The sequence below is a fragment of the Condylura cristata genome, unplaced genomic scaffold (assembly GCF_000260355.1).
Source record: "Condylura cristata isolate star-nosed mole 26May11 unplaced genomic scaffold, ConCri1.0 scaffold00004, whole genome shotgun sequence".
NCBI classification, from domain to species: domain Eukaryota; kingdom Metazoa; phylum Chordata; class Mammalia; order Eulipotyphla; family Talpidae; genus Condylura; species Condylura cristata.
In genome coordinates, this window is record NW_004567105.1 from 4,751,714 (window position 1) to 4,774,499 (window position 22,786).

Below are 22,786 nucleotides of genomic sequence, written 5' to 3' on the forward strand. Positions count from 1 at the left end.
CCAGCGCGGACCCGGGAGCCCGAGGCGGCTGCAGCTTGCGGGGTGAGTCCGGGGGCCGCGGGTTGGCTCACCCGACGACAGGCAGCGGGCTCCGGCCACCAGGGCCGGCGGGTCCTGCGGGCGACGCCCCGAAGTAGGATCGGCCGGCTCACCCCGCTCTGGGGCGCCCCTACCGACCCCCGCGCACTTCTCGCCCGCAGACCCCGAGGACGCGGCCATGCCGGGCGGGGCCGAGGCCGGGGAGGCCGAGGAGGACGCCGGGGCTGGCTCCGGGTCGGAGGCGGAGGAGGACGCGCTGTGGGAGCGGATCGAGGGCGTCCGGCACCGCCTGACGCGCGCCCTGAACCCAGCCAAGCTCACGCCGTATCTGCGCCAGTGCCGGGTCATCGACGAGCAGGACGAGGAGGAGGTGCTGAGCACCTACCGCTTCCCGTGCCGCGTCAACCGCACCGGTGAGCCGCCGCGGCGCCGGGGTCCGGCGGGAGCGGGCCGTCCCACGGCTCTCTTTGGGGCGCGGCCGTGCCCAGAGCGCCCCCGCGCACGGAGCCCCGGAGCACGGGCGAGCGGTGCGATCTCCCGCGCCCGGTCTCCACAGCAGCAGTGGAACAGTTGTGCCAGTCACTGCCCACCCCTACAGTCCAGCGGGTCCAGGGTGCCCACTGCCCGCGTCTGCGTCTTGTCCATTATTGGGATCTCGCCCCCCCCCCCACTTCCTGGGTCCTTGTTGGAGCAGGGGTGACACCTTCCCGGTGCTGCCGGGGCAGGAGGACTCGGCCTCTTGCCCGTGCCCCTGATGTTCTGGGGTCTCCTGGCCTCCCCGCTGGGCAGAGCCCTTGGCCTGGGTGTCTGGGATGCAGCTGGGCTTTCGCCTTTCCCCAGCCTGTGTCTGTGAACCCACCAGACCTGACACAGAAATGAGGGTCCAGGGGTGGAAATCCTGGCCAGGGCGGGCTGTTTCACTTTGGGGAGGGGCGGGGTGGGGGGTGGGGAGTGCTCTTCTGTGCACACTGCTTTTGCTGGCCCTGCGCCTGTGTGTGGACAGGGCTCTGGCAGAGCTGGGGAGCTGCTGAAGCACAGCAGCCGAGGGACACCTAGCTCTCCTGCCGTGACAGGTGGGCTCTCTCCCCAGATATGTGGCTCCACTGCTCAGGAATCTGGGTGACAGGGCCCTGGAGCAGCAGGTGGAAGGGAAGGGAGGGTTGGGGGGGGCTCACTTAAACCCTGAGGCATCCCCTGTCACGCCCCAGGGCGCCTGATGGACATCTTACGCTGCCGGGGCAAGAGAGGCTACGAGGCGTTCCTGGAAGCCCTGGAGTTCTACTACCCCGAGCACTTCACGCTGCTCACCGGCCAGGAGCCTGCCCAGCGCTGCTCCATGATCCTGGGTGAGTGGGCGCTGCCACCCCACGCCCCCGCTCGCCTTCCCTTTCCAGCCCTGTCTGAGTGCCAGTGCCGCTCCTGGGAGCCTCGCTGAACAGGTAGGGAAACTGAGGCAAGGAGTGAGTGGCAGCATTTTGCTGAAGCCCCACAGCAAAGCCAAGGTGGGAGCCGGAGGCCGGTCACTTAGTCCAGTTCCGGGCTCTCACATGAACACGGCCCCTCCCTCGGCGCGTTGAGGTGGGCGTGCAGGCAGAGGTTGTGGACAGCCCCTAGCGTGCACAGATGCTCCCGCGCCGGGTTATGGGAAGAGGTCGGGACTCCTCAGCTCTGCTCTGCTCTGGCTCTTTGGTGCAGTATTTTTGCTTCTCCTCAGAACAGTGATTTCAGTGAGTCCTCCACACCCACATGCTTATCTTAGTGTTCAGGTAGGTCACGTCCTGGGTCACTGAGCTGGTCCTCACACGGATGGACAGTTGCATAAATAAGTAAATCTTAAAAAGAAAAAATCAGCGTGTCCGTGCCCAGCGGTGTACGAGTGCCCATTGGCTGTTGGTGAATCCTGGGCATCGTTTAGAGTTTATTTTGCCAGTCCGTTATGTCACCAATAGTATGCCACCGTTTTGAGTTTGTGCTGTATTGAGAGAGCTAACCGGTTAGAAAACTTTGAGCAAGAGACCTTTCTGGTCTCTTAATTTTTCTGCCTTTAAAATGGATACGAGGAAGTATACCTACCTTTCGGGGGTTCTACCTTTCGGGGGTTCCTGTGCTTGCGAGGCTGAGATCAGCGCACGACTGTCAGTCATATTGCCGGTGAGCTGCGTGTATTTCCTTGTGCTGACCAGCTGCTCTGTTTTGGGGTTTGACTATTGCCAGTTTTGATGTAGTTGCTGGCCGTATTGATTGGTAGGAGCTCTTTCTATACCGCGACTCTGAGTCTCCGTTCTGTTCCCCTCCGCACCTTTCATCTCTGTTACGTCTTCCGTGTTTCAGACGATGAAACGCTGCATGCATTTGCCCATCTTTTCTCTTGTACTTCTGGCTTTTGCACCTTGCCTAGGGAGGCCAGCTCCCCCCAAGCCCCCCAATTATTCTAGAATTTCCTTCTGACGCTGTCATGGCTCGGGCTTTTCCGGGCCGTCTGCAGCCCTCGATCTTACGGCCTGACCTGACTCTCCTCTCCTCTGTCCCTGCAGATGAGGAGGGGCCGGAGGGCCTGACCCAGTTCCTGATGACAGAGGTGCGGCGGCTGCGGGACGCTCGCAAGAGCCAGCTGCAGCGGGAGCAGCAGCTGCAGGCCCGGGGCAGGGTGCTGGAGGAGGAGCGCGCCGGGCTGGAGCAGCGGCTGCGGGAGCAGCAGCAGGCTCAGGAGCGCTGGCAGCGGCTGCGGGAAGACTGGGAGGCGGGCAGCCTGGAGCTGCTGCGGCTCAAGGACGAGAACTACATGATCGCCATGCGCCTGGCGCAGCTCAGCGAGGAGAAGAACTCAGCCGTGCTGCGCAGCCGTGACTTGCAGCTGGCGGTAGGGAGCCGGCGGGTGCAGGGGCAGCGGCTGCAAAGGGTGGTGAGCGTGGGGGCCCCCGTCCTGGCCCCCCACCCTGGGGGGCGATGTTTCTCACCTGTGATCTGGGGGTGTGGCCAGCACCTGCTTTACTGACTTAAGGCTGCGCTCAAGTGGGGGGCATCTTTGCTCCCCCGAACACTGGGCGATGTCCGGGAAGGTGTCGGTCGGCTGTCTAGCGTCTAGGCTGGAGGCTGCCGCCAAACACCCTCCGGCCCCCACGACCCACAACCGTGGGCACGCGCCGTGCCTGGCAGTCGGGGCTCACAGCCGCGTCGTCCTCAGCCGTGCTGCTGTCGGTATTAAATGCCACCGGGTGCCGGGGGGTAGCTGCGTCACACTAGCTGGACCCACTAAGGCATCTGGAGCAGGCTCTTGTTTGGAAATACACGCTTCGGCTTTGATTGTGAAGAGCCTGGCTTGTGGCCCCGAGGCCGGGAAGTGCCCAGTCTGGATTTGCACCAGGGCCTCCTGGCACCTGTGCACCCCCTGCCCCCACGCTTTTATGCCTGCTCCCCATCCCAACGAAACGTCCCCCCTCCTCCCCAGCAGCCAGAGGGGCCCCTCTTCCAGCGGAGAATCAAGCCTTGCTTTCTTATTGGGACTTAGCATGTGGGGAGAACTGGTTTTGCAGCCCCGGGAGCTGAGGATTTAAGGAGCCAAGGCTTGCTGGGATTCTGAACTCAGCGTGCAGCGGTGGTGCGCACAGGAGGCTCGCTCCAGCCGGACGGCGTGGAGGTCCCCCGGAGGAGGGGAGGACTCTGACTGTGGGGCTTGGAGCCGCCCTGACCCATGAGCGTGGGCCACGCCTGCGGGGCTGCAGGCGCCGACGGGTGCCCGGGACAAAGGCGGCGCGTGGAGGCGACCAGCCCTGGACGGGGCCCAGAGGCCACAGGCTGCCTGAGGTGAGGGTGGCCAATCTGAAGGGTGAGGTGACCGCGTGCTGTCTGGAGCCCTGCGTGGTGTTGGCGTGAGCCGGGCTGTCTGCCCTTGCACATGGGCTGCACCCCGGGGAACCCACCTGTCTCCGGCAGGTGCCCCTCTCTGCTTCAGCCTGCTCAGCCTGGCAGTGGGAGGCCACGGCGGCAGGTGATAGGAACCGGTACAGCACCCCCTGCTCCCCAGGCCTGGTCCTCCCGGCTTGCCAATCATGGGGTGGGGGTACCATTACCACCCCCACCTATGGGAGCACAGAGATGGGCTACATCCCTTTTCCAAGGACTCCAAGATGGAGGCATTTCTGATTTTGCTCTTGGCACTTCTGGGGTGATGTGGCGGTAGGTGGGTGGTGGGGGTCCTCCCTCACCTGTGTCCTCTCCTTTTGAAGTGGGCATGAGCAATTGTTGGGTGAAAGGGCTTTGCCACCCAGTGTGCTGGGCTCCACTCCCCTTGGGTTGGGGGTGGCTGAGAATCGCGTCCCGGAATCCCGGAAGCGGCAGGTGTGAGCATGTGACTGGGAAGTGGGTAAGACCCTCTGGGGCCTGGGGGGGGTGGGGGAGTACCTGCCGACTAGCTGTGGGTGCACCCACTTTTGCCACCTAGGCCATATCAGCTCTAGGCAGAGGGATGCTTTTTCCCAGCTGATGGGCTAAAGGGTGTGATCAAATGAACAGGGCTTCCCAGAAATGTAGCTGCCACGAACTTGCCTTAACTTCTGGGAGCGTTTCTGCCACATTAACACAGGCACCACAGATGGGACTGAGCAGAAGGCAGGCTCGGGTCCCCTCCCCCCGTGGACAGGTGCGTGGTGGCTGTGATTTAATACTGTTTTATAAGGTGCAAATTTAATGAGCTGTTATTTCTAAGCAACATAAACTTAGGGGATGAACGCTGTAATTTTGTGCTAAGTGAGCTTGTTCGCAGATTAAATGCACCCGCAACTCCAGGAGCCTCCAGGTGCATTGTCCCCAACTCAGCGGGGAGCTGGCTGGGGCGGGGCACCTCCGGGTGTGTGGCTGCGGTTTGCTGGCAGTGACCACGCCTGGCCCTGTAGCTAGCTGTCTCTGGCGGCTCACAAAGCGTGTTTTGTGAGGGGAAAGGAATGTGAGAGTCATTAATTTCTTTCTGGGTCCCTTGCGGAGGAGTGGACTGTTAATTCATGCATCTGCTTGATCCAGGCTCCGAGGCTTGCACGCGGGTGCTCCTTTGTGTGTGTTTGGGGGGGGTTGCGGAGGGGGGTAGGGCGAGGCGCTGCATGCTGGGCTCTGAAGCGGGGCTGCAAGTCATCTTCCGAGAGGGACCAGAGCACTGAGGGCACCAGATGTTGGCATGCCCCAGTGCAGAACCAGAGGTCGCTGTGACCTTTTCCCGGCAGTGACTTCATCTGTGGCTGGCCACCTGCTGCTCTTGTCACTGTCTCGCCACCTCAGACCCTGTGGGAATTGGGAAAACAGCCCCTGCTGTGTGCATGCGTGATCCAGCAGACTGGCCCTGCTCTGCGGTCTCTGTCGGCCAGGCGGCCACCACCCGCCTGCCAGCTGGTAACAGGTCCCGCAGCTGCTGACCTGTCTCTGGGGTTAAAGCGGTGAAGACGGCCACTGCCGTCCTCCTGGCAGTTCCGTGGTCTCTGCCCACCCATTCTGTTTGATTCTAGCGACAACTTTGGGGGGCTGGGTGGAGCGGGGTGGGGGGGCGGGCGAGGGTGGTGGACTGGACCCGCGTTACTGACGAGGCATCGAGGCACAGAGGCCGCGACTTGCCAAGGCCATGCTGGGCTGGAGCAGACGGACTGGCGCCTGGCTCCCCTGCCCTCACCGCCACCCCTTTCCTCCCCCATCAGGCTAAACTGGGCTGATACCCGGTACCAGAACTTGGGGCCCTGGGGGCGTGTCACTGCGCTGTGGCCCATCAGCCCTCAGGTCCTGGAAGAGAATCTCCCTTGGGGGTGGCCTTGGTCTGGCTGCCCCCGTCTTCCGAGGGGGCCCGGCTCCGGCGCCACAAGGACAGCGCGGCCCTCGGGGTGACCTGTCCCTGACGACCCGTGTCTTGGGCCCCAGGTGGATCAGCTCAAGCTCAAGGTGAGTCGGCTGGAGGAGGAGTGCTCCCTGCTGCGCAGGGCCAAGGGGCCGCCCCCCGGGGCCGAGGAGAAGGAGAAGGAGCCCGACAGCGCGGACCTGGTCTCGGAGCTTCGTGCTGAGAACCAGCGGCTCATGGCGTCCCTGCAGGAGCTGCAGGAGGGGCTGCAGCAGGTAGGCAGGCCCGGGGCCAGCCCCGCTCATGACCGGTCCTCCCGAGCCCGTAGCGCTGGGCATCCTTGTCGGCGCAGCCAGCTCTGAGCGGAGCCCTCCTCCTGGGGCCTGGGGTCTGTGGGTGGCCCAGGATGCCTGAAACCAAATTTTGGCGTGAACGCTTTTTGGGGAGCGGCCCCCAGCTTTCCTGGAACTTGGAGCGTCTGCGACCCTGGAAGGTTGAGACGCCAGAGGTCGCTGGGGCTGGTGGCCTGTGGAGGTCGGTGGCAGTGTGTCTGTCTCTGGCTGTTGCCCCACCCAGGAGGTGGGGGGGGGCTCTGGTGTCCCTCATAGGGTAGAGGTGCCTGGGCGGGCTGTGATTCAGGGGCTGGATTCTGGGCCTGGGCGGGAATAGGCCTTGGGAGCAGCCGCTGTCTGTTGTCCTGGTGGTGGGTGGGGGCCGGAGCGAGAGGGCTGGCCTGGTTCTTGTTTAGAGTCAGATGCTGGCTGCCTTTCTCTGAGCATGCTCATCCCTTTACCTCATCTGCACCCCAGATGTTCCCTGGAGGGTGGGCAGGGCTGAGGGGCCCACACCCATCTACATATGGAGAAACTGGGGTCCAGAAAGGTCAAGGCCCCTGGCCAAGGTGGCCGAGCTGGTGGGTTGGGTCTGGAAGCCCAGGCCGCGGGTCCCCCACCCTCCTGCTTAAGGTGCCTAGGGCCAGAGACTGAGCCCGCCCTGACCTCTGACTTCCAGGAGGCCAGCCGGCCAGGGGCCCCCGGCTCGGAGCGGATCCTCCTGGACATTCTGGAGCACGACTGGCGGGAGGCGCAGGACAGCAGGCAGGAGCTGTGCCAGAAGCTGAACGCCGTGCAGGGGGAGCTGCAGTGGGCGGAGGAGCTGCGGGATAAGGTCCGGCCCGGCCCCGGCCCCCGCTCCTGCCCGCCCTGCCCCACCGCCTGCTCCGGGGAGGGGGGGTGTGGGCTCCGCCTGTGGCCTCAGCCACGTGCCAGGGGCTGTGCTAAGAACTACAGTCATTGCACCTCAAAACTGATTCCCTACGCGGGGAACACAGCAAAGGCCCCTGCTCGGCGGAGCGTCCATTGTAGCGGGGGACAGTCAGTGCGGAGTGGAGTTAGGCGCTGGCAGGAGGACAAGCAGGAGACGGGAGCTGGGCGCGGCCGAAACGGGGAGGCCCGGCGCAGCTGTTGAGGGCCGCCGTAGACTGGGCCCCGAGGCCAGGGGGTGACGTCGGAGGAGTAGACCCCCTGGCTGAGAGCTGGCACTCGGCGCTGGGGCGTGGGCGGGTCTCTCCGCAGAGCCCGGCCTCTCCCCGCACCTGTCAGGCACCTGCTGGTTAGAGCCGCCGTCCCCAGCCCCTGTCTGACCCGCACCTCCCGCCCGCCCGGCCCGCAGTACCTGCAGGAGATGGAGGACCTGCGGCTGAAACACCGTACGCTGCAGAAGGACTGCGACCTGTACAAGCACCGCATGGCCACCGTCCTGGCCCAGCTGGAGGAGATCGAGAAGGAGCGGGACCAGGTGAGCCCAGCCTGCCACGCCCACGCCCTGGCGGGCCCCTCGTCCTGAGCGGGGCCAGACAGCAGGATGGGCGAGGGCTGTCGAAAGGAGACTCACAAATGCTCGGATTGGTTGAGACAGGGGCAGGTGGGCCAGGAGGCAGGGCACCTTGCCCCGTGAGCACACCTGGCTCACCTGATCTCCTGGGCCCGTTAGCAAAGCTGGTCCCTGCACCATTATTTCCGAACTCCCGTTCTCTTCATATCAAGCACGAGGCCTACACAGGGCTTGGGAATACTTGCTGATGGGGAAGTTTTCAACAGGTCTGGCTCCCTGGCCCTGGGACCACGCCCTCGTCTCCTGAGATCGGGGTTAGGCTGAGGTCCCCAACCCCCCAGGCTTCCTTGAGTGAGGCTCCCCATGCTGAAGGGAGCCCCTAGAGTTGTGTGGGCCTCAGAGCCCCCTGGTGGGCTGGATGAAGATGCAGATGACTGGGTGGTCTGGGTGGGCCCTGGAATATGTACTTTACCTGGCTGCCCCAGCTCCGGCCCCTGACCTCCTGCCCCTGACCTCCGACCTCTGGCCCCTGACCTCCGGCCCTGGCCCCCTGCCCCGGTCCCTGGCCCCCGGCCTCCAGCCTCCAGCCTCCAGGCTCCTGTCCCAGTCCCTGACCCCTGGCCCCCAGCTTCCGGCTCCCAGAGGCAGCGGCAGCAGGTCCAGTCCACAGGCCCAGCCCTCAGGGCCCTGGTCTTCACTGTGGAGAGACGTGCTGTGGTTGCCAGGGGCTGGCTTGAATCCAGGCCCCTGCTAACTGGGCTGCTGCAGGAAGCCCTGGCACACAGGAGGTCTCACGGGAGGGTCTTCAGCTGCTCTTGGGACATGCAACAGCTTGGACTCCACAGCGAGACTGCCGGGCTCAGAGACTCAGCTCAGTCTCCGGGGCTGGGGTCTGTCAGAAGTGGACAACACCTCAGGTGGAGATTCGGTGTGAATGTAAATAGGGGACCACTAGCCCCGGGCCGCGCCACAGGCCAGCTTCGTTCATGCTAGGGAGGCAGGCCCCCTCCTCCTCACCGGAGGCCCAGGGGCCGTCTGGCACCAGCACCTGCCTGCTCGCTCCCCCCAGGCCATCCAGAGCCGCGACCGGGTGCAGCTGCAGTACTCCCAGAGCCTCATCGAGAAGGACCAGTACCGCAAGCAGGTGCGTGGGCTGGAGGCCCAGCGGGACGAGCTGCTGACCACGCTCACCAGCCTGGAGGGTGCCAAGGCCCTGCTGGAGGCGCAGCTGCAGCGGGCCCAGAGCAGCGCCTGCCTCAAGGTGAGCGGGGCGGGGAGAGCAGTCCTGCTGCAGGGCCGGGCCGTGGGGCGGCGCTCGGCCCAGGGTGGGGACATGTGGTGGGAGACTGGGGGAGTGGGTGGGACATGGCGGACAGCAGGAGGTCTCCGCAGGGAGTGAGCGTGCAGGACCGAGGGGACCCTGATATCAGACCCACCGGGAGCTCTCAGCCGGCTGGGAGGTGCAGGGTGGAAGTATGTGGGTCCTGGCTGGAGCCTTCCCCTGGGGAAGAGCATGCAGTCCTGGAGGGAGCTCGTGGGCAGGAGGGAGAATGTGCATGTCGGGGGGGTGCCTCGAGCTGGGGTGCTGTGATGGGTGGGCAGGAATGGGGCTGGGAGCATGAGCATGTGGGTTTCTGAGTTTGGGCTGCTCCCGGGACGCGTGGAATAGCTTGAAGCCTGTCTCTGGGTACACCTGGAATGCAAAGCGTGCCGTGAAAGCCTCTTAGAGACGAGCTAGTCCAGTTCTGTCATTGTGCGGAGCCCAGAAAGGGTCCAGTGTTTGCCCAAGGTCACGCAGCACTGCCCCTCCCCGCCCCCACCCGGTCTGTCCTGTCTTTTAATTGCTGGAGTCTGTCAAACATCAGCCTCAGGGCTCTTGCACGCACCATTTGAAGATGCTGTTCCACTGCCTAGACCGTTCTCCCTCCTGCCCAAGCTTATCTGCTGAGCGTCTGCGTCTTGCGTTTTTGGCTCAAGCTCCTCTCCCGAGCGCGCTGATGCCCACGCTGGGGCCGAGGCCATCCGTGTCGCTCCTTCCTTCCTGTTCACTTGGCAGCCTGGGGACGTTTCCTTCCTCCCCTGCTCCTTCAGTTTGTCTCCTCGGGCTGTGAGCGCCATGAGGGCAGGGATCCGCTCTTCCTGCCGTGGCTGCTCCGGGCACACGTGGACGTCGAGCGCTGACCCCTGCTGGTCCTGGCCCGGCATCGCTGACCTCTGCTCCTCCTCCCCCAGGCCTGTGCCTCCTCCCACTCTTTGTGCTCCAACCTCAGCAGTACCTGGAGCCTGAGCGAGTTCCCTTCCCCACTGGGGGGCCCAGATGCCGCCGGGGAGGCTGCCATCGTGGGGGGATCAGAGCCCCACACCTCGGTGAGATACTCGCGGGGAAGGGTCCCGATCCTGGAATCGCCAGCACGGCCAGTGTCCAGGAGGCTGCTGCCCCGTTTCCCATGAAGCCCCCAGGCCCAGTGCCTTCTTAGCACCCCCAGGCCCAGCTCGCCTCACAGCTGCCTGTGTGGGGTGCCATTCGCTCCTTGCCAGCTTGCAGAGCCCCTGCTCCCCTCTGGGCCCATTCCCATCCTGGGGTGGGGCACGAGCTAGGAGCTCTGAGGTGTGCGGCGGCAGCCAGGCCTGTCTGGTGTTGCAGGAGGAGGCGATGGATAGCGAGAAGGAGATCAACCGCCTCTCCATCCTGCCCTTCCCCCCGAGTGCCGGCTCCATCCTCCGCCGGCAGCGTGAGGAGGACCCTGCACCCCCTAAGAGGTATTCAGTCTGGGGAGAAGTCGCTGAGGGCAGGGGTAGATGGTTATTTCCGGAGCAAACGCCACATTCCAGAATCCCTGATGTCAGAGTCAGGCCTGGCCGTCACCAGTGGCTGGAGCTCTGGAAGCCGCAGCCCCGAGACACAGGTGGCTGAGGTCAGGGGTTCGCGGAACAAGCCCAGCAGGCAGAGTCGGTCCAGCTTGAGCTGAGCACCCCTCGGGGAAGTCACTGGGGCAGGCCAGGCCGAAGAGCCGATCCCCAGGAGAAGCCAGGGGGCTCAGGGCCGGGGTGCAGAGACTGTCTCACATCAGATGTGTCTGCCAGTGCCAAGAACAGGGCAGGGTGTCCCCCTTTTGGCTCCTGCCCCCCGGTCCTGGCTTTGCCCTGTAAATTGCTCCCTTGTGGAGCACGGGGAGCTTGCTGGGGTGTGTGTATCCGCCGCAGCTGGGGTGGGTGGTGCTGTCTACCGTGACCCAGGTAGAAAGTGGGGGTGAGGGCTTGGGAGTGGGTCCCGGGATGGGGTGACATTCAAGGGCCAGCCAGGGCGTTCTTGGAGGCATGACATGGGGCACAGGCCACAGGGGGCTGCCTGCCTTGCGCTGGGGCACTGGGGAGCTGTGGGCCCAGCCTGAGTCTGCAGCGGGGCTGAGGGAACTCCCACTGGCAGGGGCCGCGGGGGGAGGGAGTGGGGCCAGGCCCATGTGCCCAGCCCCACCGCCGCCCTCTCTCGCCCAGGTCCTTCAGCAGCATGTCGGACATCACAGGTAATGCCCCCCCCGGGTGGGGGGGCCCTCTGCCCACCTGAGTTCTGCGCTGCCCGCTCTGCCCTGGCCTGCGACTCCTCCATGCCCGCTGTGTTCCTGCCCACCCGAGGCTCTGCTCCTGGGGGTGTCAGCCCACCCTGAACCCCGTCCTGGTCCCCCTGCCTGGCTGCTCCTGGCTTTGTTCTGCGGGGCTCCTCCTCGCGTCTGGCCTACCTTCCACTGTCCCCCAGGAAACCGAGGGATCCCCCAGGAAACTGGTGGCCCGGCCCAACTCTGAGCCTGGTGGGTCCATGGTGTTCCTGGGACCTGAAATTCAGGTCTCTGGATCCTGGGCCATCTCTGGCCTGGGTGGGTAGTGGCGGCCAGTGCCTCCTGAGGGGCCCAGTCCTCCCTGTTTCTCAGTCTAGCATCCCTGAACCCCACTTCCCCACCCCCAGGGAGCGTGACACTTAAGCCTTGGTCCCCCGGCCTTTCCTCGTCCTCGTCCTCCGACAGTGTGTGGCCTTTGGGAAAGCCGGATGGCTTCTTGGCCAGGGGCTGCGGCCTGGATCTCAACAGGTACTGCGCTGCCCCAGGCGGGCGGGGCTGGGGGAGCTGGCCCAGACTCTGGAGAGGGCGGGGGCGGGGTGGGGTGCGGGACAGCGGCTAAGCCTTGGCCCCGTGCAGCTGTCAGGACAAGGTTTTTGAGCACAGACAAGCTGGGGATTCAGGCCCTGTTCCCGCCATTCATCTTCCCCTTGTGCTGGGGCACTGCCCCTTTGCTCCCTGGGCCTCAGTTTCCTCATTGGCTAAAGAGGACCGTGGTCTCTTACAGGTGGGTGCTGAGGTCTGGGACTCACGTCAGGAAAGCAGCCAGCTTTGCCAGGTGTACCGCAGGTGTGTCGTCGGGGCAGCTGCCCTCCGGGCCGACGCCCTGCTCACCTGGCCTGACGCAGCTTCCGGCGGGACCCGCCGCCCGGCACAGTGTGGCGCGGTGGGTTGCTGGGGCCGCCTCTGGAGCCCGCAGCTGGACTGGCCACAGACTCTGCTGACCATAGACCATCCGGGCGCTGTGCTGTTAGTGGCCGGGCTTCAGACCCACCAGCCGGTCTTAGGAGGGGTTGGCGGTGCAGGAGTCACACTGAGAAGGTGGCCTTTGGACTCAGCCATGGGGAGAGAGCAGCTGGGGGCGGGGGGAGAGGGCAGAGGCTGCCAGGGCCTGGTGGAGCTGGAGGAGCTGGGCAGGGCTGGGCTCCGGGACAATGGGGGAACGCTGAGGCTGCCGCAGCAGGCTGTCAGGCTTTGTGAGTCAGGCCGGGAATGTGTGGACTTTGGCTTGGGCTGTCTGGAAACCTGGGAGGGATGAGCCAGCTGCCAGGTTGCCTTGTAGCATTCTCTGTTCTGGGAAATGTGCGCTGGGAGGTCATCCTTGTTCTGTAAAGGAGGAAACTGAGGCCCAGAGAGGTCACAGAGCCAGGAGGTCCCAGGGCCAAGGCCCACAGAGCCCTGTTCAGATGTGGGCTTGGAAAGGGTGTAAGAAGCACTGGGTGGCAGGGCTGGAATGTGGACCCAGAGGACAGCAGGGCAGCAGGGCCAGGGGCCTCCTGCCTCCTGGACGCAGCTTGGCCAGGCCCCCGCCCCCACCTGCACCCCCCGCAGTGGGCCGATGTGACATTGTTTCTCCCTGCGCAGGACGTGCTTGGGGGGAAGGGGCGGAGGCGCCTCCCTTCCTGCCTGCCTCGGCCCTTCCTCCCGCTCAGGCCTGACGCAGGGGTCCTGGCTGCTGTCCAGGGGGTGCGGGATGTGGCAGGAGGCTCTGGCCCAGCCCCTGCCGGGGCCCCAGGATCACATGGGGCCACCTCTGCCGCCTGCCCCCTTCTTACAGAGGAGGGAGAGGGGTGAAGAACAGATTGGGGTGAGGCCATGGTGGACAGAGCGAGAGAGGTGGACAGAAGACCAGAGAGGGGTATGAAGCGTGGAGGGTAGTGATCAGCTCAGTGGAGAAGACACTTTGGGGCTGAAACCCCAGCTGGGTCACTTGCAACTTGGGGGCAAGTCAATTTTGACTGCTTCCGGTTCCTGCTCTGTGAAAATGGGGTCGCATTGTTGCCGGTGACCTGGGCCTTGGGAGGGTCCTGGGTTCCAGCCAGAGTGCTTAGTACTGTCCAGGCTCTTAGTGGGTGGTCAACACGTGAGCTCTTAGCCTCACTGCTGCCGGGTTCTCCCAGGAGAACTGCAGGGCTGGTATCTTTAGCCCCAGGTACAGATGAGGAAGAGGCGGCCCAGTGAGTTAGGAATTTGTCGTCAGGCCACTAGGTGGTAGAGTTGGGGATTCCCCTTGCATTCCTCCTGTCTAAGTTACTTTTAATCTCGTGTTTCTGTTGAGGACTCGCTGCTGGCTGGGTCTTTTCAGCCCCCAGGTCTTCCCTGCCTGCTCAGCTCTGAGCCTTCGGGGCAGGGTGGTAGGTAATGGACAGAGGGGGCGGCGGATAAGCCGAAGGATGGACAGACAGATAAAAGGGGGGGTGACAGTGAGGGGGAACTGAAGAGGGCCAGTGGGGCGCTGAGCTGGGGTGTGTGAGGGTGCCGTCTCTCCTAGACAGTGTCTGATTAGTATGGCATGTTTGACCCCCCAGGGCAGTGTTCTGGAAACTTCCTGAGTTCTAACTCATTAGGTGTGTGACTAGTGAGATAGAGATGGGGGTGCTGGGACAAGAGGCTCAGCTGCCAGGCTGTCTGGCCCGAGTTCCTGCTGGCTCCAGCCATTTTTCTCAATGTCTATTGTCTCACATGTTACTGGGGTAGGGGTGGGAACAATAAGGCCCTGCTTAGGGAGCAGGCTGCTATTTTACATTTCATTCCACTAACCCATCAGCGCTGGTGGGGGCCCAGGTAATGTCACAGCCCAGACGGGCCGGCCGACTTCCACCTCTGCCTGTGCTGTCTGGATGTGCGTCTGACCCTCACACCTTGCAAGCGAGCTGGACACAGGGTTGTCTTTGCTTGTGGACAGTTAGCCAGAAGCAACTAGCTCACGCAGCTGGCCAGGCCCGTTACCGCTGACGCTTGCTTGGATGGTCCGTGTGGCTCCAGCCATCCAGCCACTGGGCAGCACGGCCAGGCCCGGTCTATGGGCTCCCAAGGCCTTTTCCATTCCATGCTACCTGGATGCAGCCGGGGTCGGCGGGGCTGAAGGGCACCCATGAAGTAGCGCTGATGCCTGCAGTACCCGTGTCCAGCTCAGCCCTTGGGACCAGCTCCGTTTGATGGAGTCAGGTCCCCTGGGGCCTGAGTGCTGCGCTCTGTCTGGGTGCTGACTGGGTGACGGTCCTTGCAGCCTCGCCCACCCCAGGCTGCCGGCAGGGGGCAGTGTGGTTGTACGCATGCTGCAGCTGCCAGGGTGGGTGGGGAGATGGATGGCCACCTGGGATCTCCCTGCGCCCTGCTTCAGCTGAGGCACAGCCCCTGACCCTGGCTTCTCCCCTTCCCTGGTACCATGTCCCGAGAGTCATGGAAGAGCCTTCCGGTCAGTTTTCTCTGAGCCTGGCCACACAGCCTTGCCAGTCCCCATCAGGACCAGGCAGGGTCCCTGCCCGGCGAGGGATGCCCGTGTCTAACCCCCAGTGGCTCCCACTGACCATGGAGTCGAGGCCTCCGCCCGCATGCTGTGCCCCCCACAGGCTGGCTTTAACTCACCCTTTCCGGCAGCTGATTCCCAGGATGTTAAATTAGTTAATTGGGGCACGGAGCTGCGCCTGGTGTCTGGCACATGGGAAGCACCCAGTAAGTGTCTGCTGCTATTATTATTGTGTTATTATTCCTTCTTCCACACATCCTGCATTCTGTCCTCCACACCTCAGCCTGCAGCCATGCCTCCCGTCTGCCCGAAGGGCCTGGCCGCGGCCTCCTGGGCAGCCTCGCTCCTGCCCGCTCTGCGCTGTGCTGTGCCCCAGTGCACGCTGTGGCCGAAACTGAGCACAGCGAGTTTCAGTCACCTGCTATGTGCCACACACAGTGAGGTTCTGAGCTAGGGGCCGAGGTGGACACAGCGGCCGAGGCTGGTTCTCAGGGTGTTCTTGCTGGTGGAGGAGACAAGGGTGTACTTGCTGGTGGACTCCACTTGGGGTGCAGCGGGCGCACTCTGGCCAGCAGCTCTGTCCCCTGGGGCCAGGTCTGGGAGGGAGAGGACACTTCTGACCTGGGCTTTGAAGGATGAGCAGTATTTGTCAGGCAGAGAAGAGGGGGAAGAGCATTCCAGGTGTGCTGGCCGCTGGGGTAGGTCTGGGTGGGGGCAGCCATGGCATACTTGGGGAGCCACTGTGGTCCCCCAAGAATGTTCACCTGAACCAACACACTGTCTGGGACTCTAATTCCTATGTTCTTTCTCCCTTCTCAGGTCACTGGCCATCCGAGTGTCCCGCAGGAGCCCCCCTGGGGGTCCTGAGCCGCAGGACAAGGGTCCAGATGGCTTGCCACTCCTTGGGGACAGCTGGTCCGGGTTAGCGGTGCGGAGTGTGTTCTCTGGGCCTGGGTCTGCCAGGGTGGAGTCACGGGAGGTGAGGCTCCGCCCCCTTGGTTTGGGGGTGGAGTCCACATTTTAATTTTAGCCGGGTGCCCTCTGATTGGTGGATCTAGGTCACTGGGCGGGGTTTATGGGGATTGGCTGGCCCTGAGCGAGGCGTGATTGGGCAGGGGCTGGGAGGCGGGGCGGGCCGATGCGGCCCTCAGATCCCTGCCCTTGAACTTGGGAAAGACCCCTATGAGGTGGGCTGCTTGGATTTTGACAGGGCGGGCCTCCTGTGGATTGGGTCATCTGATTTATGGGCCAGGGTCACCTCCACCCAGGTCTGCCAGGGCTGTTATGTCCCGGAAGCTCACTTTTCCCCTCCCTGCCTCGATTTCCTCCCAGCCAAGGGTGGAGGCCGCTGGCCTGGAGGGGGCAGGCCAGGGAGGAGAGGCCCAGCAGAGAACCTTGCCCTGGACCCAGGTGTCCACACTCCCCTTCTTGATCGACTCTAAAGGTAAGTCTGGCCTGGAGGGGCTGTCCACTCCCACAGGTCAGCACTAGAAGGTCAGAGCTGAGGGCCCAAGGGACGGCTCATCCAGCCCATGGTATGGGTGGGATGGCCAGCCCTGTGGGGGAGCCCCTTCCCCCTCCCCCCCTCCTGGCAGTGCCCTCCCTCCTGAAATGCTGCTGCCTTACTGGTCGTATGTCCTTTAGCCAAGTGAGTGGTGAAAGACAATCCAGAGACCGGGGTTCGAGTCCTGGCTCTGTCCCTAGTGGACTTGGTGACCTTGGGCAAGGCTCCGTCCTCTCTGGGTTTCAGACACTCACATTTTTTTTTGACTGTCAGGAAAATTGCTTTCTTTAGGTGAATCAAAAGACAGAAATAGCACAAAGTCATTCAGGCAGTGATTAGGATGCTGGTAATGGCCACGATGAGAAGGCTGTTTTATCCACGAAGCTGGGGTCAGCACAGCGCTGTGCGGGTCATTGATCCCACTGGAACCATGTGAAACATGACAGGAACCGTTCTCACCTGCACATTCTCGATGCTGCCTAATGATTTTGGGAGGGAAATCCCTTTTCCATTAATGAGTAATGATTGTACAGATATATGTTAGACACGTGAGAGGAGAATTATGTTTCTGCTTGGTATCCCGCGTCCCTTGCTCATTCAACCGTCTTCCCAACGTGACCGTCAGTTTAAGAAGGGGAAGGTGGGTGCTGTCAGGCCTCCAGAGGGTCCCGGCTGACGGCACCTCCTCCCCTTGTCTCCCTCCTGCCGCTGCCCTGTCCACCCAGCCTGCCAGTCCTTCCATGAGGCCCTGGACGCCTGGGTGAAGGGGCCAGGCGCCGAACCCTTCTACATCCGAGCCAACCTCACCCTGCCTGAGCGGGCAGACCCCCATGCCCTGTGTGTGAAAGCCCAGGAGATCCTGCGGCTGGTGGACCCAGTGTACAAACGGCGGCAGGAGTGGTTCTGCACGCGGGTGGACCCCCTGACGCTGCGGGACCTGGACCGGGGCACCGTGCCCAATTACCAGAGGTGACGCAGGACCCGGACGAGGGTGCTGGTGCTGGCGTCAGGAAGGGGACCGTCTCCCTCCTGTGGTCCCTCCCTACCTCTGGGACAGGGTGGGGGCTGGAGAGAGGAGGTGACGGGCTCCCTTCTCCTATGAATGCATGATATGACTTCCCCTCACAGAGCCCAGCAGCTCCTAGAAGTTCAAGAGAAATGTCTGACCTCCAGCCGGCACCGCGGGCCTCGCAATAATGTGAGCAGGGCTGGGTGGGAAAGGGTGGGCAGGGTGTGGGTGCCAAGGGCGGGCTCTAAAGGGAAGAGGGCAGGCCCAGTGCCAGGCAGCCCTGTGCTCCTTCGCGGGGATTTAGTTCATCACCTACTATGCGCCCAGCAAACAAGAGCAGCTCACAGCCAGGGCAGTTGAGATGTTTAGGTGAGAGCACGCTCTGTGCTCAGGAGTGGGCCTGGCACGCGCGAAATCTTGGCAAAGACAGCGGTCACATCCCCTTTCCCAGGCCCGGACGAGGCCGGCAGGGCCATCCCTGCCCTGTGCCCTGGACAAAGATAACTCGCGATCAGGGCTAGGAGGGGGTTGAGAGTGCGGGCTCTGGCGTCGGACTGCTGGAACTTGAACCCAGCTCTGTGACCTCGGATGACACCTGGCTCTGCCTGGAAGCGCTTGTTTTCTCATCTGTAAAATGGGGGAGTCACTGCCTGCTTTGGGGGCAGTAGAGGCTTTCATGAGTCCCTGCACACCCGGGGCCTGGTTAGTGTGCTAGGCTGGGTTGTAGGGATTGAGACCTGCGAGCCATTTGTCTAATCAGTACTGACATCGTTCATGTCCTTGCCCTTCCGAGCCAAGGTCACATCACTGAGTCATTGAGACAGCCCAGTTTGTCTCTTATGCGACTTCAGGCTCCTCTGGTTCCTGGGCCTCAGTTTCCCCACCTAGAAAGTGGGGGTAGACCTGACACATTCTAGCTTTAACGGCCTCTGACAGGCTTGCCTCCTGGCTGTAGGGGTGCTGGCCCTGGCCTGCCCTGGGGGCTGTGTTACCCCGCTGGGGCAGGACAGGGTCTGTGGGGGTCGGTGGGGGTGTCTTGTTGCTGATTCGCTGAGTTTTCCCTCCCCGTCTAGCTGAAGAAGCGGGCCCTGGACCAGCTGCGGCTGGTGAAGCCTAAGCACGTAGGGAGTCCTGCAGGGGATCCCCCGGAACAGCTGCTGCTGGAGCCCTGCTCGGGTGAGTGGAGGCGCAAGGGTTCAGCCTGCGCGCTCACCATGCCTGGTGGCCTTGGCCATGAGGGCCTCTGAGGAGGGACCCTGGGTCCTGCGAGGCAAAGCTCCCCTGGGATGTGGGCCCCCAGGCTTGGTATGGGGGTGCATGTGCACAAGTGTGATTGTGGGTCTGTGCAATTTTGGGGTACACTAGCGCAGGGACCTGCTCTATCTAGCAGAGCAGTTATCACAGTGTGTTGGGGGCCGGGGTGGGGAGGAGGCTGGTGCCACGAGCCCCGAACCCCACCCAGAGTGGGTTCCTGGAGGCAGTACTGTGAGGTCTTGGGTCAGAGCGGGGCGAAGGGGCTGGGGCGCCCACTGGAGGCGAAGCTGGTTAGGGAGGACTTCCTGGAAGGGAGAGTGTGTGAACTGGGGTCCTCAGGGGCCAGGAGGCGCGGTCTGGGCGACACACAGGCATGGCTGTGCACGGTGTGTTTTGAGGGCCGTGAGGGCCGCACGTGGGTACCCAGCTCTGGGGCGCTTGTGCTTGGCCCAAGGGACGCACCCTCCCCTGCCCGGAAACGGCTGCCTGGTGTTTGGGGCTGCCGATGTCTCAGCCGGATTGTCCCCCGCCCCGTGAACTTACATAAAGACGGAGTGTGGCGCGTGATGGGGAGACCTGGGTGTTGAGGGGCACGTGCCGGGGTCCTGGCAGACGGGGGTCGGGGACATAGGACTGGGGGCCCCTGGGAGAGCGAGGGTTAGCTAGGCCAAGAGATGCAGGGCGGGGCTGCCAGCGCCCTGGGGTGTGCGGGGGCCCAGGGAGGCCGCCATGGGGCGCGTGCCCGGCCACCTCCCTGGCGCCGGGTCACGGGTGGAGGATGTGGCCCTTTCCCTGAGTGCTGTGCAGGATCTTTGGGGTTTAGAGCAAGGGAGGAAGAGCACCTGGGTGTAGTGAGAGCTTCCCCCCAACTGCTCAGTGGGGCGTGGCGTGTGGGGGAGGCAGAGGACTGGGGAGCGGCCTCCCGCCGTCGTGCGGGCCCGGGGCGCGGCAGCCCTGCCGTCTGTGTGTGCATGCGTGTGTGCGACCCGCAGCAGAACACGGAGGGACACAGAGGGGCCTGAGAGGCCATCCTGGCACGAGGAGCCGGTCCTGCCTGCTGCCCTCTCATCTGCACACTCGCCCCACCCTGCAGAGCCAGAGCGGAGCCTCAAGCCCTACAGCCTGGTGCAGCCCCTGCTCGTGTCCACGCTGCGGCCCGTGGTGCTGTTGCCCGAGTGCCTGGCGCCCCGGCTCATCCGCAACCTGCTGGACCTGCCCAGCTCCCGGCTGGACTTCCAAGTGTGCCCCGCGGGTGAGCCTGCGCCCCGGGGAGGGGAGGGCTGGGCGGCCCGGGGGCAGCCAGGCCCACCGGTCCTTTGCTCCTCTGCTGCAGAAAGTCTGGCTGGGGAGGACCAGGGCACATCCTCGGCTCCCGGAGCCCCCAAGGCCCAGCCCGCTACCCCTGGCCTGGGCAGCAGGATCCGCGCCATCCAGGAGTCTGTCGGGAAGGTAGGCGCTGGGCAGGCGTTGCTGTCCCTGACGGTGGGCTGCCAGGTGACCGGTCCCGTGCCCCTCGAGCTGTCGGACATCTTCCAGATTCATCCTTGTTCGCAGACTGGCTCCCACCCACCAAGGGGATGGGGAGGGCTAGCGCCACCCTGCCGGGGGGTAGGTGGCACTCCCCCGCCCCCCTCCAGGCCGGGCCCCTCTGGTTGGGAGCAGGAACCTGTGGGAGGCTGGGCCCAGGCCCGGGCCGGAGTGGAGTGTTGCTGGGCTGGGGGTACAATGTGGCTTTGCCCCCCGAGAAGAAGCACTGCCTTCTGGAGCTGGGCGTGCGAGGCGTGAGGGAGCTGGTCCAGAACGAGATCTACCCCATCGTCATCCACGTGGAGGTGACCGAGAAGAACGTCCGGGAAGTCAGGTGTGTCGGCAGAGCGGGGGACCCCGGTGCGTCCTCCTGTCCCTTTCCCGTCTCTGTCTCCCCCGCTCGCTGGCCTCTCCCTCTGCTTTTGTCCCTGCCCCCTCTGTTGTGTCTCGGGCATCCGCGCCCCCTGACCAGGCCCTCTCTCTCCGCAGGGGGCTGCTGGGCCGGCCGGGCTGGCGGGACTCGGAGCTGCTGCGCCAGTGCCGCGGCTCGGAGCAGGTGCTCTGGGGGCTGCCTTGCTCCTGGGTGCAGGTGTCTGCCCACGCGTGGAGCCACTCGGAGGAGCTGGCCAAGGTGGTGCGCGGGCGCATCCTGCAGGAGCAGGCCCGGCTCGTGTGGGTGGAGCGGGGCGGCGGCAGAGGCGGCCACGGCAGCAGCGAGGCCTGAGGGGCCGCCTGACGTCGTCCCTCGTCCAGAAGCCACCGGAGCGGGGGCCTTGGCGTGGCGGCGCGTCCTCGCCCTCCTGAGCCTCCTCCGACTCTGGGACTGCCAGCCGCTGGGCCTCAGCCCTGGCCCTCCTGCGGGGAGCCCACAGAAGCCCCACGCCGCGCCGGAACCCCCCCTCCTCATACTTGCTGCTCTGGGCCACCCCGGGGCCCGCGTGTCTCCACCTCCCCGTTCTCGGGGTCAGCTCGTGACATTTCTTGTGTACGGGTCCCCGCGGGGCACCCCGGTCCACTGTCTACCCTCCTGTTTTCTCCTCTGTGTCCACGGTTCTCTCCCATGTAAATGTCCCCCGTCCCCCTCCCCGTTGACACCTGGGCACCGACGAGTGTCCCTGTGAGCACACCCAGGACTATGTTCTCACAGTGTCTGCTCCTCATCCCGCCTCGCCTCTTGGGGGGACGGTGGGGGGCAGCTGCTGCATCACCAGAATGTACAGCTCGTGAAGTTTTAAACGGGCCTTTTACACTCAGAAGCTGCACAATGCGGAACATTAAAGTTTGTCATAGAAGCTGCAGGCTGTTGCTTGCTTGTTCCTGGCCCGAGTGCCCCCTCCACTCCCCCCACTGTCCCCACCCCCCCACACCCACCCCCTCAGGCTGATTCTGCCTTTCAGGTTCCTCTCCCCTGCTGGAGTTGGGGAAGGTCAGATTTCGCTCTTGACTCATGTCAGAGCCGCTCACCATCTGTGCCGCCGGCATTACCTTACCTGCCCGAAAGACCGGGGGCGTGGGGGGGAGGCCCCGCTGCAGAGGGCCAACCCTGCCTGTGTCCGCTCATCAAAGGAGTATCCGCTGGAACAGGACAGGGGCCAGTGGGCTTAAGGGGCCCAACTACTGAGGCCAAGAACCAAGAGCAAATTCCTCAATGTGCAATCCGTTATCTGAGACAGCTCTGCCAGAGGACCTCCAGTGGGGGAAATCCAGGCAGACTTCCTGGAGGAGGCGCCACCCAGGACTTCTTTCTTCAAGGACCAATGTTCTGTCCTAGGTCCTTCTATGGCTGTCCTCAGCTGCAGGGATAAACTTGGGCCAGGCCCTGGGGACTTGGGAGGGGAGGGTGGGTAGGGGCAGGGCATTCTCCTGAGCAAAGGCTCAGAAGCAGAAAATGTGCTGAGTTTGGCCACTCAGGGAGTGGAAGGATGAGGCTGTTAAATCCAAGTTTGGGGGTGGGGGCTCAAAGTCTGGCTCAGACACCACTCCACAAAGCCTGCCTGACTCCCCCGGCCCTTGGGACTTCTGGGCTGGGCCACGCTGTGCTGTGTAGCAGCCTGCTGGGTGTCCGTGGCTGGCTCTGGGCTCCCTGGGGTGGAGGCCCCTTGCTGTGTCTCTAGTAGCCCTCTACGGAATAAGAGTGAGTGATCCTGAGCGTCTGGCCCAGCGGCTCTGCAGGCTCTGCCTGGCCCCACATTAGGCCCTTTCCTTTGGGTGGGTGGGGGGCACCCTTCAATCCTCATCTAGTCTTATTTTGGCCCCATTTTACGAATGATTTTCAGAGAGGTGCAGCAACTTGCCTAGAGTCACACAGCTAGTGAGTGACCCAGTGAGGATCTGAAGCCTGGTCTGTGTGGCGCCGAGCCTGGCTCATCCCCTGGGTCTGAGAAGCAGCTGGCACGCCGCTGGCCTGACTCGAGGCCTGGCTTTCCTGGCTCTCCCTCCACAGTGCTCATGTGTACACCACAGTACCAGTTCAGTTCACCAGCAGTCTGATGCTTCCTTGCGTTTCATGAATAAATTTTGTCTCAGCTGTGTGCCAGGCACCTTCTAGGCAAAAGGGGGGTCCAGTGAATAATAAGAAGAAATCCCTGCCCTGATATTTCATGAAGACAATAAATTAGCCAAATAGACAGGATGTTGGATGATGAAAAGTGCCTGGTGAGAACCTAGCAGAGAACAGGGCCTGGGAAGAGCAGGCCTGGAGTGGGGCAGGGAAGTGGGGGGTGGGGTG

The 22,786-nt window shown here is 63.6% G+C and overlaps 1 protein-coding gene across 3 annotated transcripts; it reads left to right on the forward strand.

The window, feature by feature from the left end:
* The first annotated feature begins 6 nt into the window (after positions 1-6).
* CARD10 (caspase recruitment domain family, member 10) lies at positions 7-21,349 on the forward strand. 3 transcript variants are annotated; one of them, XM_012720466.1, is made up of 21 exons: positions 7-42; positions 201-452; positions 1,248-1,385; positions 2,574-2,899; positions 5,935-6,126; positions 6,863-7,018; positions 7,523-7,648; positions 8,754-8,945; positions 9,917-10,051; positions 10,329-10,444; positions 11,180-11,208; positions 11,646-11,766; positions 15,584-15,743; positions 16,097-16,208; positions 16,994-17,237; positions 17,397-17,466; positions 18,351-18,453; positions 19,625-19,783; positions 19,865-19,980; positions 20,277-20,392; positions 20,548-21,349. In XM_012720466.1, exons 2-21 carry the CDS (start codon positions 218-220, stop codon positions 20,780-20,782), a joined length of 3,081 nt encoding a protein of 1,026 aa, XP_012575920.1. In that variant the 5' UTR covers positions 7-42; positions 201-217; the 3' UTR covers positions 20,783-21,349. The 3 variants fall into 3 exon arrangements, with proteins under 3 accessions (XP_012575920.1, XP_004675735.1, XP_012575921.1); XM_004675678.2 differs by having other exon boundaries at positions 20,280-20,392; XM_012720467.1 differs by lacking the exons at positions 7-42; positions 201-452; positions 1,248-1,385 and adding an exon at positions 1,751-1,805.
* The last annotated feature ends 1,437 nt before the right edge of the window (positions 21,350-22,786 follow it).

Bases quoted from the DNA above. Each gene is read 5' to 3' on its own strand.
- CARD10 (XM_012720466.1), top strand. From the start codon at position 218: ATGCCGGGCGGGGCCGAGGCCGGGGAGGCCGAGGAGGACGCCGGGGCT. The intron at 453-1,247 runs GTGAGCCGCCGC...GTCACGCCCCAG, and splicing joins GTGCCGCGTCAACCGCACCG to GGCGCCTGATGGACATCTTA. The intron at 17,238-17,396 runs GTGACGCAGGAC...TTCCCCTCACAG, and splicing joins ACCGTGCCCAATTACCAGAG to AGCCCAGCAGCTCCTAGAAG.